The 12,722-nt window shown below is 46.0% G+C and overlaps 1 protein-coding gene across 1 annotated transcript in view; it reads right to left on the reverse strand.

Moving 5' to 3' along the window:
• Positions 1-1,890: 1,890 nt before the first annotated feature.
• LOC126516769 (nose resistant to fluoxetine protein 6-like) overlaps positions 1,891-12,722 on the reverse strand; it is a 105,834-nt gene continuing 95,002 nt past the window's right edge. The window contains exons 14-16 of the mRNA XM_050166874.3: positions 12,495-12,684; positions 10,276-10,418; positions 1,891-4,744 (exon numbers count right to left, since the gene is read on the reverse strand). Coding sequence (XP_050022831.1) covers positions 4,631-4,744; positions 10,276-10,418; positions 12,495-12,684 — 447 coding nt within the window. The 3' untranslated portion in view covers positions 1,891-4,630. The remainder of the gene's footprint in view (positions 4,745-10,275; positions 10,419-12,494; positions 12,685-12,722) is intronic.

Here is a 12,722-nt window from a genome sequence, read left to right on the forward strand (position 1 = left end):
ACGGCGCATATGCACTTCCTATAGGCCACAACAGTCAGCATCCCATTGCGGGCGAATACGAAGTCGTGCGCATTGTGAAGATGGCGGTGCCCGCTATGAGAGACTCCTGCTGTCACACGCTGTAAGTTGATAGCAGAAGGGATCGCTGAATTCTGCCGATTCGTTCTTTTTTTTTTTCTTTTTGCATACATTCACTCATAGGAAGCATCTTAATATGGATTCGGGCCTAATACAACTACCATGTTTATTCGGTTTGCCCACCTTTCATGGGATACGGTGCCCAATCATTAGTGCAAAGACTGCTCAAATCTAGCGGTCTTCGAATAGTGAAATTTCTCAATCGAATAGAATACAATTGTTCGAGAAAAAAAAAACAACCGCCGAATATCTTATCAAATATAGAATGTTTTCTCATTTATAAACAAAGTGAAACGTAACCTTCGCGAGGAGTCTGGTTGAAAAGAAAAGAGAAAAAAATTATGCTGACTTAGGTTATTTCATACATTCAATGCCGTTCGCAACTCGACAAATGGTCAACTGATGAGCTTGTAAGTGATAAACAACTGCTTTCAGTTACGTGGTGCGCCATGAGAACGAGAGTAATGAAACAAGGGAATCGCATGCCATCAGATGCACGTAGAGTGTTGTGTTTGGGGAGGCAAAGGAGTGGGATGTACAGCACCAAAAGTTGTGTTAAAGGGTGCAAACTTGGTGAGGCTGGCCAAAGAATAGATTGATTTGACTAAATTGAGACAGAAGATTCGTATATGGGCTGCCTAAAAAAAAGAAATCATTATTGCATGACTAACATTATTGAGCATCCTGCCCCGGGCGTTCGCTCAGAAACTGGCGTCACCAGCTGTGCAACAACCGCGGCTCTCCTTGGTAAAATAATTCGAGATAGTCCTCACTCACACGAGTTACTCCCTATGTATGGACCCACAGGCAGCTCAACAATTGCTCAGTGTGGCCGGCGGTGCATCGTCTGCTACAGCGCGGCGAATCATGGAAAGCAAATCTTCCTGTTGAGGATACGTATCCAATAAGGCATTACTACGCTGTTCTGAAAGAAAACTTGGCATCAGTTGTTTTGTTAGATTTTCTAGAGTTCAGCCGACAATGCCCACTCTCAAGTGTGTGCGTGTGTATCTATCTGTCTGCCTCTCTCTCCCTGTGTGTGTGTGTGCGCGCGCACACACACACACACACACACACACACACAACAAAACTTGGAGTCAGGTATTAGATTTTCGAGAGCTCAGCAGACAGTGCCCGCTCTCAAGAGTGTGTGTGTGTGTGTGCGCGCGTGTGTGCGAGGGGAGGGGGCAAATGACATACTTTTCCCCCTGCACTTATGAGAGGGGCGGAGCAAATGCTCCCCTTACCCCGCCTGCACCGGCAAATACGCCTGGTCCGCCCCTATTCGGACATGAAGAAACATATCCGCAGAGACTGAAGTCGGCACACGGGATACCTTTTGCACAAAAATATGCGTAGGTTACCCAAATTGGACCTTCAGAAGCTGTAGGGGCCAAGCACGCGTACCCCACGAAAAATAAAAATAAAGCCCTCCGTGAGACTGAATGTTCAACGGGAGAGCTGTTTGCTAAAAATTGACATTTCACATTCAAACTACACATCACAAATGAACGTTGCTTAAAAAACGAAATCGGTGTTCTTCCTAATCTTCACGAGCGTATGTGTTGTTCAAATACATCTGTAACGCAGGATCTTTTCCTAAATCATATTCTACACAGGGCGCCCGTTGGTCGTGTTGTTTTTCGCACCGCTGCCACACGGCTGCCCTGCAATGGTCCTTGTCACTACAGCGTGACAATATTGAAACGAAAAAGGAGAAACGAACGAAGAGAAAAATTGGTCCGGAAGCAGTTTCTTTCGCATACTTTCGCTTTATTTGAGTGCTTTACGCACGTGTGCCTATATTAATAGCTGCTTGCACTAGGAGATGATGCAGGTGCTTGCATAGATGAGCAACAAGAACAACAAGAACAACAATGGATGAATCATGAGCTATGGCGTCAAGCTACAAGCATTCACGGTGATGAAAAGCATAGCTGGAAGTTCTCAACAAAATAAGTTCCAAATGTAGTTGGCAAAGTAAAAACAAAAACAGACAACTCCTACGTTTATACAGGAACAACACTCGCAAAAAATTGTGTGTGTGTGTGATCTTGCCTCAAAGATACTCCGTATGATAATATTCTTGATGCGAAAGCATCAAATGGCCCTTTGAGCGAGACCTCTAGCAGCGAAACGGCACCTAAATTCGCATTGGCTGAGCCGCCACGTCACGTACACGCCTCGACAGAGCAGAGCGGAAGAAAGGGGACACCTGCTGATGCGCTGGCGCGACGGGAGAGGGCATCGACGCGACGCCACGTCACCCTCGCTCTCGGAAGCATGTGTTATCCGCGCACTCCTCATACGCGCAAGCTCTCGCCTGCGTTCTAACTTCGTCTCGGTAACCACAGTAAAAATTATTGCATAAAAAAGCTGAACAAATTTGAAACGAGTGAGTGGCGGTAGTGAGTTTCGAACCCACGACCCCACGCTCAGAAGCCGAGTGTCTCACTCAATAGGCTAAACAAGCGCCACCTAACTAGCAGGCCTGCGCAGTCTGATTCATGACGTCTTGCTCCGTGGCCTGTCATTTCCATTGCCAAGCCCGGCGTGAGGAAAGCGGTAACGTCAAAATCACCGTGGCTTGCACTCTTAAGAAAGTTCATACCTTTTGGGGCTTATCTTGTTCCACAAAAACAATCGTCATCTGCCTTGCTTGCGTTTCCTTTCTTGAAAACTCAGCACTCGCTACTTTCCTGTCTAGAGTGCAATGTCACGCTGATAACGCGCATGCCGTTCATGGCTCGGAAGTGCTGGGCTCGCAGCATTAAAGAAAGAAATGCAGGCAACGCAGATAACGATTATTGTTGCGGGACAAGATAAGCCCCAAAGGGTGCAAACATTTTTAGGAGTGTACTCGGGACCACGCATTCGATTCTATGGCAGTCGGGGAAGGTACCAAAGCGCCACGGATCGAAGTGCGTGGGCCTTGTGCTATCTAGGAGGCGTTGACCAAACGTCTCAACACGCTCGCTTGCCCGCGAGGAGTTCGTAACTCGAAGGACCGTTCAGCGGCGTTCAAATGGACATAAATGCTTTAGCATTTACAACATGTCAGAAGTGCTTAGGTGTCCTCGGATTTTTGTTTTGTTTTTACCGCGGACGCAGTACCTTTCCCCATGCAAGTAGAACATTTCCGTAAGCGACATGATATGTAAAAAAAAAAACTTAAGTACATCAGGTCATTTAAGATTACACAGGCAATAAGCATCGAAATGGGAGCAACCGCTCAATATATTTAAATATATTTGTGAAACGTAACTTTGTACTACACTTTGAACACTCAGTAAGGTCGCGACAAGACTCGCACTTTCTCATATACAATGGCTCTTCATTCAGGAGGTAACTTGCTTTAAAGGTAAGCTGTCACTACACCTTTCTGAGAGACGCAGTGCCTTGACATTTGTCGCACCGTTCAATTAGACGGTATATTTGTTTTGATTTTACTCCAGTGACATTATTAAGACCTACAATCGTGTTTGCTGCACACAGGTGTATTCACTCACGTGCTCGGTCTTTGCAGAGCGTTTAGTAACAGTTACCTCGTTTGGTGAGGTTTTATCATTCCGTACGTCTTTAAAGGAAACCTCAGAGAGAATCGCGAACACACAAACACACTCAATGCCCATTCGAAACAAAAATGAAACAACTCTTGCGTCATGTAAAATGACAGCGTCAATACGTCCATTGTGTGGAACAACTTTTTCCACGACCTAAAACGACTGTTGATGAGCTCAAGTCTCAGCTGCTTGACGAACGCACACACCATGGCGAGGCGAAGGTAGAGCTTCGCCGTGCATCTTCGTGTTACTCTCGGGAGGATGACAATTTTCCTTTTTCTGACAAGGCGAAGGTGCCACAATAACACTTGAAGGCTGGACGAGGCCCAGGGTCCGACACTTGACACAGAGATGCGTTACCATAGACAAACGAAATAAATCCTGGAGCAGTTGGCCCTTGCACCAGACAAAATCATGCTACAGCGACAGTTAACAAAGCCGCGGTAGATCAAGTTGAAGCAATGTTCTCTGCCAAAGAAAACCATGTATAAGTAACCAGAAGTCCTCTTGCCTGGATGCGACATCACTAAATGGAGGGCCACGTACTCCTTTGAAACACCACCATTTTGATTTGCGTTGGAATCAAGCGCTCGCTTGTGGCTGTCTCCGCACATAAACACACTAGCGTTCCGCCCACAAGCATTCATTTGGTTGAGGCAGCAGCTGTCACAGTGGTCGTTTCCGTGTAACGCAGCCGCTAGGCCAAGCTCCATTATGGTCCACACGCGAATAACGCAGACTGCAGCGCCGCTCGTGTCGACAGCGTTCACGAGAATTGCACAGCGTGGCGCTAGCCAGAATGTTCACCTGTCGATCACGGGGCCTACGATGCGCGTATCACAGTGAATGGCCCCGGTGCGTGCTCCAGTGCTTGCGCTGGCGCCATACGTCGGTGTCGAGGCGCTGGTTTGTGTGACCGGAGACCCGTCTCATTTCCTGTTCAGCAGCACTCTCTCCAGCCCGATGATGGGCGCCTCGAAGACGAGGCTCAAGACTAGGGAAGCCATGTACGTTAGGACGATGTTTCCTATGGCGAAGTAGATCTGCAAAGGTAAAAAGCAAAGGCAAAACGTTATTGGTGTGCATAGGCCTCATGTTCAACGATCAATGAAATTGAGCCGACTTTAAAGGGACACTAAAGTGAAAAAGGATTTCTTCTGCATCAGTGAATTACCTTTCTACAACACTAAAAACACCACTGTTACAACGATAAGACGTATGGTAAGCCAGAAAAAGTGCAAGAACGAAATACGGGTGGCGACGCCTACTTAAGTTCCCGCACCTGGTGGCTGTGACGTCATGGATTTTTATGGCATCTTCTAGGGCCTACTATTATATATAGCGGTACAGAATGACTACATTGTGTTCTAAAGGAACCAAATATTAAACATGGCAAGTTCCGGGAACCTTTACTCAGCCAACGCGGCCCAAATGCGAAAACATAATTTGGAATCCCTGACGTCACGCTGACGTACCGGCGCTGGGGTTTCGGCGCGAAATTCACATACTGATACTTGGACCTTCACTTTCTCATCTATTTTCACTTATTTCTCATTTATTTTTCTTATTTCTCATCTATTTTCATCTATTTTCACTTTCCCAACTATTTTCTTGAAACGACTGCCTGCAGGGTTCTGAAACAATGCTTCGTTAGTCTAAACTGATTTATTGTTTCGCTTTAGTGTCCCTTTAATAAAAGAGTTCGAGATGAATAGAGAAAGCGAAGCTGTTCCTTTTTTTTTTTTCTTGCATTTTAGCCTAGGACTAGAAGTTAGGGACGTCAACAATTAGCGCCCTCCATAGCAACGGCGAGTGGAAACAGACGGAGTTTCTATGAGAAAGCGTCGCTTCTCGCGAATGGGCCTCGTGCGCTGACAACGAGGGCGTTACCGATGATAATGAGTTATTGGCATCCCCTTTGAAACGGGGCAGTGACAAACAGTCACCTGGCCTGCTTGAGTTAATTCAGGTATGCTATACATGCTTTTCATTCTCACACTTTTGTATATATCTCCTTAATCTCTTTTATCTTGCCTAAACTTCTCTACCTACCCTCTACCTCCATCCATCTTTTTCTACCTTGCCCTGTCGTTCTATATTTACCTGCTCTACCTTCCGCCCCTTGTCGACAAGCGCCACCTGTCAGGCAAGGTGTGGCCATTGCGGATCTTCTGTGCACAGCATTTTTTAACACAGCGTATTCGTATTACTATCGCGGTGCCAACTTTATGCGGCGCTAGCTGATTTGCACGGCGTTTATTTAAATGTCCTGCGCGGATTCGCTAGCAGACGAAAGGGTGCAGGCTGGCAGTGGCTCGTTTGGCCCCACTAATATTGCCCTGCTACGTTGAAATCGCCTGGTAAACGTTTCATACGTACAGGGCACGCTTGTGCGGATTAGTTGGTAATCTGCACGCTGATGACCGCGTTCGCAACTCGTGAAAACCAACACATTTTGCTATTCGTCGCTCTCACACATGTTGCGAAACTGCGCGAGGCGCATCAGCAGTATAGGCTGCCCGTACATGCCCCTGCAATGCTAGATGTGCCCGTAGCACCATCTTCCTCCTCTTTCTAAGGCTTGGCGATTAGTCGATAAGCATTTGGTGCAGTCTATTTGTTCCCTATTTGGAACTACTATATTGGTACTAGAAAACAGCAGTCCCTGTTATCGCTTAGAACGACAGAAAGTTGAGCTAGTTTGTAAGGATTAATTATGCAAAAAAGAGGTGAGGCGTGCAGACAGGACGCAAAAGTAAAAAAGTGGACAACACGAACGCCGGCGTTCGTGTTGTCCACTTCTCTACTCTTGTGTCCTGTCTGCACGCCTCACCTCTTTCTTGCATAATGAATCCTGTTATCGCTTTAGAAAAATGAGGCAAGTGAATCTAAAAACCTTTTCTGCACGAAATTACGTCGTGTACGTTTCATCGCAAAAGTGCATTGCGTACCATAAACATGTTTGTTTGCCGGCAGCCTCACGAAATAATGGTGAAAATAGCGTGTTCCAAGTGGCAGCAAAACACAAGCACAAAAAGGAAACATCTCTTCTTATTTTTTGTTAGCACCACCTTCTTCCCAGTGCCAATATAATTTCCAATGTGACGCACTAAATGTGTCAGGTACCGTGCATAACTTATCAAACGCGTAGACGCTGTCCATGAAGATTGCGAGAGAAAAAAAAAAGGAATGTTAGAAAAGCACCCAGAAAGTTTAGATGGGATAATGGACGTCACCATCACAAAAGAGGCAATAAATTGTAGAGACGCTTGCATGACTGGCGCCCATCAATGGAAATGTATAAGCCGGAAAGCTCGTATCCAGCGTTATATACCGTACAACTTCTGCATTTAGTATTCTTACGGCTGTTTTCGTGCGTTCTTTGCGACACCCGTAGCCGCAACAGCACAGAGAAGTCCTTTTCTTGATCGCGCACTAGACTTTTCACTTCCAGGCGCCAGCTAAATAAACACTTCGTGACTGGGCGCCTGGAACATACGCTTTGTGCAGCACATGGCGCAATATGTCGAGCTCGAAACAACAGTGCACGAGACCCTTAGCTTGTCATAGAGGCCATCATTCAAAGATGTCCACAGGCAGTAGAACAAACGTGCATAGCCCCTCCCCTCCCCCCCCACCCCCAGACCCACACACATTTCAAGAGAGCAGCACTGTTTCCCGTTGCTGAAAACACGTTCCGAAAGGCGTGCCATGTTTGAAGTACGGGAGTCTGTGGAAACAGTGGGGGGGAGGGGGGGTTCGGAGGCAATCTTGTGCAGCCACAAAAATGAATCGCGATGATACTATGATATCGATTAGACTGTTCTAGTGGCTTTGTACCAACTTCAAGGGCGCCGCTTTCAGCTCGCCGTAATCTCGAATCTCGAAATGACCAAAAATGTCCCAGAATTGATATTTCTATTTTCATACCAAAGTCACGAAATTAAGTGCAATATAATATATATAAGGCTGCCAGTGAGCCAATGGGTTCGGTTTGGATCGACCATGGGTCCCAGCAGTGCCGGGGGGTCACAGTAGTAAACCGATCAAATGCCCTTAATTTCTGGGCATCAGCTTACTTCGACGCTCGAATGAATTCATTGTTTTTTTTTTTTTTTTTGTCAAGTCGAATGCAATTCCAATGGGAACGGCAGTTACTGAAATAGACGTTAATGGATCATTTGTGTTATTTTTTCCTTTTACTACAAGCGATTTAAGGAATACTAAAATGTAACACTAAATCAGCTTAAGTCGCTAAAGTATTACTTCAAAACCATTTATTGACATGAGGTTAATTAGTACCGAATAAAAAATGAAAGCCAAGCCTCTCTTTATTGAATTTATGATGAAACCGCAGCGCCAGCAAACCAGTGTTACGTCATCGATTTTAAAATACGTTCTCGGATTTGGACCTTTCTGATCCATAAAAAGTTGTCGAAATCCTTTAATTTGGGCCTATGGTTTCTTTCAAATTTTGTACAGCCTTTCTTTACCGGTAAAAAAAAACTACACCTGGATGTAGACGCTGTGAAAACGCATTACATCACAGCAAACTGGTTTCTGTGTTTTCAGAGCTGCCGCCACCCGTTTTTCGGTTTGGCATCTTTTTACGGCTTACCACGCTTACTCTCCTGGGTAAGAGCGACCATTCTGCTATTGCATAAACGCAATTCACTAATAACAGGCCAAGTTAATATGCCTTTTTATTATTCCTTCAAGTTCAACAGTGGCACCAGTCTTTAATGCCCTGTACTTGGACGCACAAAACCGAGAGCCTTTTGATACACTGTATCACTCAAGTTTACCAGTGGTGCAAGACGTTTCTTATCTCACCATTGAGCGGCAATGCGTAAATAATTTCTTTTTCTGTTGGTGCAGAGTTTAACAAGGCTGTTTTTTATTATTTATGTTGCGAATGGTTCCCGTCGATATAGACAGTGTTTCGTACTACTGGCAACAAGTATCGTCGCGATTACAATAAGGGAACAGCGTTTTGTTCCGCCGAAAGACAATGACGAAATGATACCCAGTGGGCTTTCTTGCTTTGATATTAGCGAGGCCACTCACGCAACAAGTCACTTGGACGGCGCACTGGGCAGCAAGAAGTATTTAGAGAGAAGCTGATCAAGCAATGTTTTGGGGGCGCATCTCCCGTAATCATGCGTGCTTTCATTTTGGGATATTTATCTTCACCATCTCTCTCAGTCATGTCGAGAGCTAGTTTGGCGACGGTACAAAAAAGCGAACGGATGACAAAGAAGTACAGGAAGAAGTGAGACGTTGAACTTTATAAATTAGGTGCATCGAACCGTAGCCGCGTTGCCGTCGTTGGTGACGTAGTGGTGACGCAGTTCGTCGTGAAAGCGGCCTGTTGAGCTACGGCGGCTACTGCCCCTCCGTCATCTTTTATGTATATTTACGTTTACGTGCGCTTGAACCTGGCAGTCTTGGCCACAGTCGCTCGCGTACAAGGAGGCGGATGTGAAGCCTCCATTAAATCGCAGGCACCACGTAGTACGTAGCCTTAGGTGTGAGAAATTTGTCAGTGTGCTACAGAATACACTGGCGTCCCTGTTAGCAATGTGTCGAAAGCGTCCCGAAGGATCTTGTCCGGAACACCAATGCATTTTTTTTCTCAAAATTTGTGGACGGGATATCTCGAATGCCGTGCTAGTAGTATTTCGAGTTCTGCTAAGCAGATCTGGCTCCCACAGACGGCTTCAATTTCGCTATTTTAACCTGTGCCCGAAAGTGATTAAGCAATAAGTAACAGATTAACAGGGCGATTTGTCGTGCAAGTTACGTCCACCACCTCAGTTAATTTAACCGTCGTTAAAAATTCCGATAAAGTTTTCGATAAACCTCACATTCTTAAATAAGAAAAAAATTCGGGAACTTGTTACCCCTGTGGCTTGTTCATTGGCCAGTTTTGGTCAACTTATTACGCGGTTAAACTCTACCCCCATGCTTGCCCTGGCCTCGATCGTTCACTGTCACCTTCCTAAAGTTCTTACTAAATTTGACTCCTCTAGGTTCCTGTCATTATTGTAGCGCACAACATGTGAGGACGCCGACGCCTTGATGCACAACATACGAGGGCTTATATGCGAGTTACCTGCTCCTATAATCACGTACAAGTAATGCCGGCGGTTTAATGGGTGTTCTATCTCCGCCGGCACGACCATGAGTCACGAGTGGTGACTCATGGCCGTGCGCTAGGTTCATTAATACATATATATGTAAATGCCCACGAAAGTGGGCTGGGAATAGACATCGCAGTAGCTCAATTGGCAGAGCATAACGTACGCGTCATGCAGATGTTGTGGGTTCGGCTTCCACCGATCGCCAAGTGTAACCCGCCTAATTAGTAAAAAAGAAATACTGCTTACACGAAATCTGCGACCCTCACGATTGTGGAAAACACTTGATTTAAAACCTTCCCATGAAGCACTAGGTAATCCTCTGTGTAATCTCTTCTTCAGAGACCGAGCTTTCTTTGCAAGTATCCACGTTTACAGGAAAAAGACTTATAACCCTTAGGCGCGATGAATTGGGCTGATGATATACTACTCACCAGCAGGTACGAAGAGTAGTCGAAGCTCTCTTCCCTCGAGCCGTAAAAGATGACCATCAGCACCGGGTGAATGATGTACGCGCAGAAGGTTAACCGGCTCAGGGGCACCAGGGCTTTCCACGAGAGAATTTTGCTCACCACACCTGCGCAAAACACGGCAGCGACGTTTCGCTCTAATCACTAAAAAATTAGGAACGCCTTGTTATGCTAGTGGTGAGCGATCTGCTTGCCCTGAAACAGTTTTCATCGAAGTTGAGAAATGCATTTGAAGTAAAATAAACAGTTTCAGAAATACATTTCAGCAAAAAAAGTAATTCAATGCGTTCGCTAAAAGCGGGGCTATCGGCAATCAAAAATCACTTTTGATCCCCTTCGCGGTGATACCGTTCCTCCTTGAATGCCTTGTAACGCGAAGGCTACGGCAGAACGGGGCGTGGCCACAACGCTCCGCCTACTGAACGACACCGTGGCACGCAGTCCGAATTTCATTTTTGGAAGTTCGCGTAGACGCCCCTGCTTCCGATTTCGGCGCCTGCAACGGGTCCCACTCGGAGGCTCACGGTTTGAGTTCACTGCGTCTCGTCCCTTTGCTTTTTTTCTGCAGTGTATATCGACGCGCGGCTCCGTTTTTTTTTCGCACCGAGTGGCAAGTCGCCCATTTCATTTCGCAGTTATTTCGACGGCAATCGCACACTATCCGAGGGTCGAACATCGCCTTTATGTTTGCTCCTGCGGCAGCGCCCGCATCGAGCAAGCAATGGATGCCGCTCTCCGGACTCGCGTTGGAAGGAGTCCTAGCGCAACGAGCTTTGATCATTATGGCGACACACCTCCAAGGTGGGCCATTCGGGAAGCACGCGACCTGTTCCACTCGGATGTTGGCATTCGGGCCAGCTCACCACGATAGCAGCCACATCTAAGGTGCGACTTTTTCTCTCGACAGAGCCGCATCTCTCCGTCCTCAACCACCGAAGCGGAGAGATGTGGGTCTTAAATTTCTAAAATATTAATTGTTTTAGAGGTATGCCGCTGAAAACTTGTACATATATGTAATGTTATGTCCTTATTTTGAATATGAGAGGCATTTCTGTTTATCTCTCTTGGATCTAATTTTCTGAAAGCTCCCTTTTGTTATTTTATGCACAGATTTCCAAAATATCTATTCCATAGATTTTCCTAAAGAGATTTTCCTAGAACAGTTGCGAGACCTCAAAGTTAAGCACCATAAAAACACTCTTTGGTGTTTCTACTTCAAAACCTTGCAACTCATGTTCCAGGTAAGGCAGAACAATGAAGTTCGTCTTACGGCCTTCCTTGAATCATTCAGAAGCTATTGAAACCCTATTTAATAAAATTGCAGAAACTGATATTTTTTTCAAATTCTTGCAAAAAATTACTTAATGTAAACTCCCATAAAATTAGAACCAGAGGAGATGAACAAAAATGGACTGCGTATTCAAAATAAGCACATGACATTACACATTTGAACAAATTTTCAGTATCATATCTCAAAGAATAAAATATTTTTTGCGTATACACCCACTTCCCCGCTTAAAGAATTAATGCTTTGTCTACGCTTTTATTTTTTTCATAGCCGCATTGCGCCAGTACCCTCGTTAGCGCATAAACTGTCCAGGTTTGTGACACTTGACTGGAAATGAGCGTCAATCGTTGGCTCGAAATCCGCGTGGGTACCTGACAAAGAGTGCATCGCGGATTATTGTAGCCATTCCTGGCAGGCGGTACGCAGTAACTGTTCAACGCACGAGCTCTTATAATTTAGGATTAGTGCTGAGCACTCACCATGAAAAACAGGGCTATCACTTGGCGAAGTAGCTACGGCCTCACACTGTGAAAAAAGACAGCTGAAGTGCCGAGTCGAGTCTGCAGGTTAGATAGTACTCGAGTATATATATAGTTTGAGGCTAACTGCAAACAATGGCCTGACTCCTAAGGGATATTCCTGCAAATGTTATTATCGGCATGGTTGAAAATATGATACGCAAGAAAAGGACGTCATCAAAACGCCGAAAATTTAACAGGCTACCCAGAGATGCTGCTTCCGCGTAATCCCGAAAACCACATTCGCAAAGTATTTTTGTTAGTAGCGTATTCTTTGCCACTGAAGCAGTCGGAGAGACTTGTATTCCTATGAGCCACCCTGATGTAGCAGGGTTCAGTTGCTACAGCTCAGAGCCCGCCGCTGTGAAGCGTCTTACCTCCATAGCCGGCGACGGAGGCAAAGATGATCCACGCGAGGCCGAGAGCCCAGATGGAGCGAGCGAAGCCTCCGTAGACGGCCGCCCAAGCGACGGAGGGCTTCGACTCGCCGGTGTTGGCGGGCCACATGGCGTACAGCACGCCCAGCATCATGAACGCGCAGGCCGTCCACCCCAGCCACACGTAGCGCTGCGAACACCGGACGTTCCTTCAGTTGACTCTACAGG

This window comes from Dermacentor andersoni, chromosome 1 (assembly GCF_023375885.2).
Source record: "Dermacentor andersoni chromosome 1, qqDerAnde1_hic_scaffold, whole genome shotgun sequence".
Classification (NCBI taxonomy): domain Eukaryota; kingdom Metazoa; phylum Arthropoda; class Arachnida; order Ixodida; family Ixodidae; genus Dermacentor; species Dermacentor andersoni.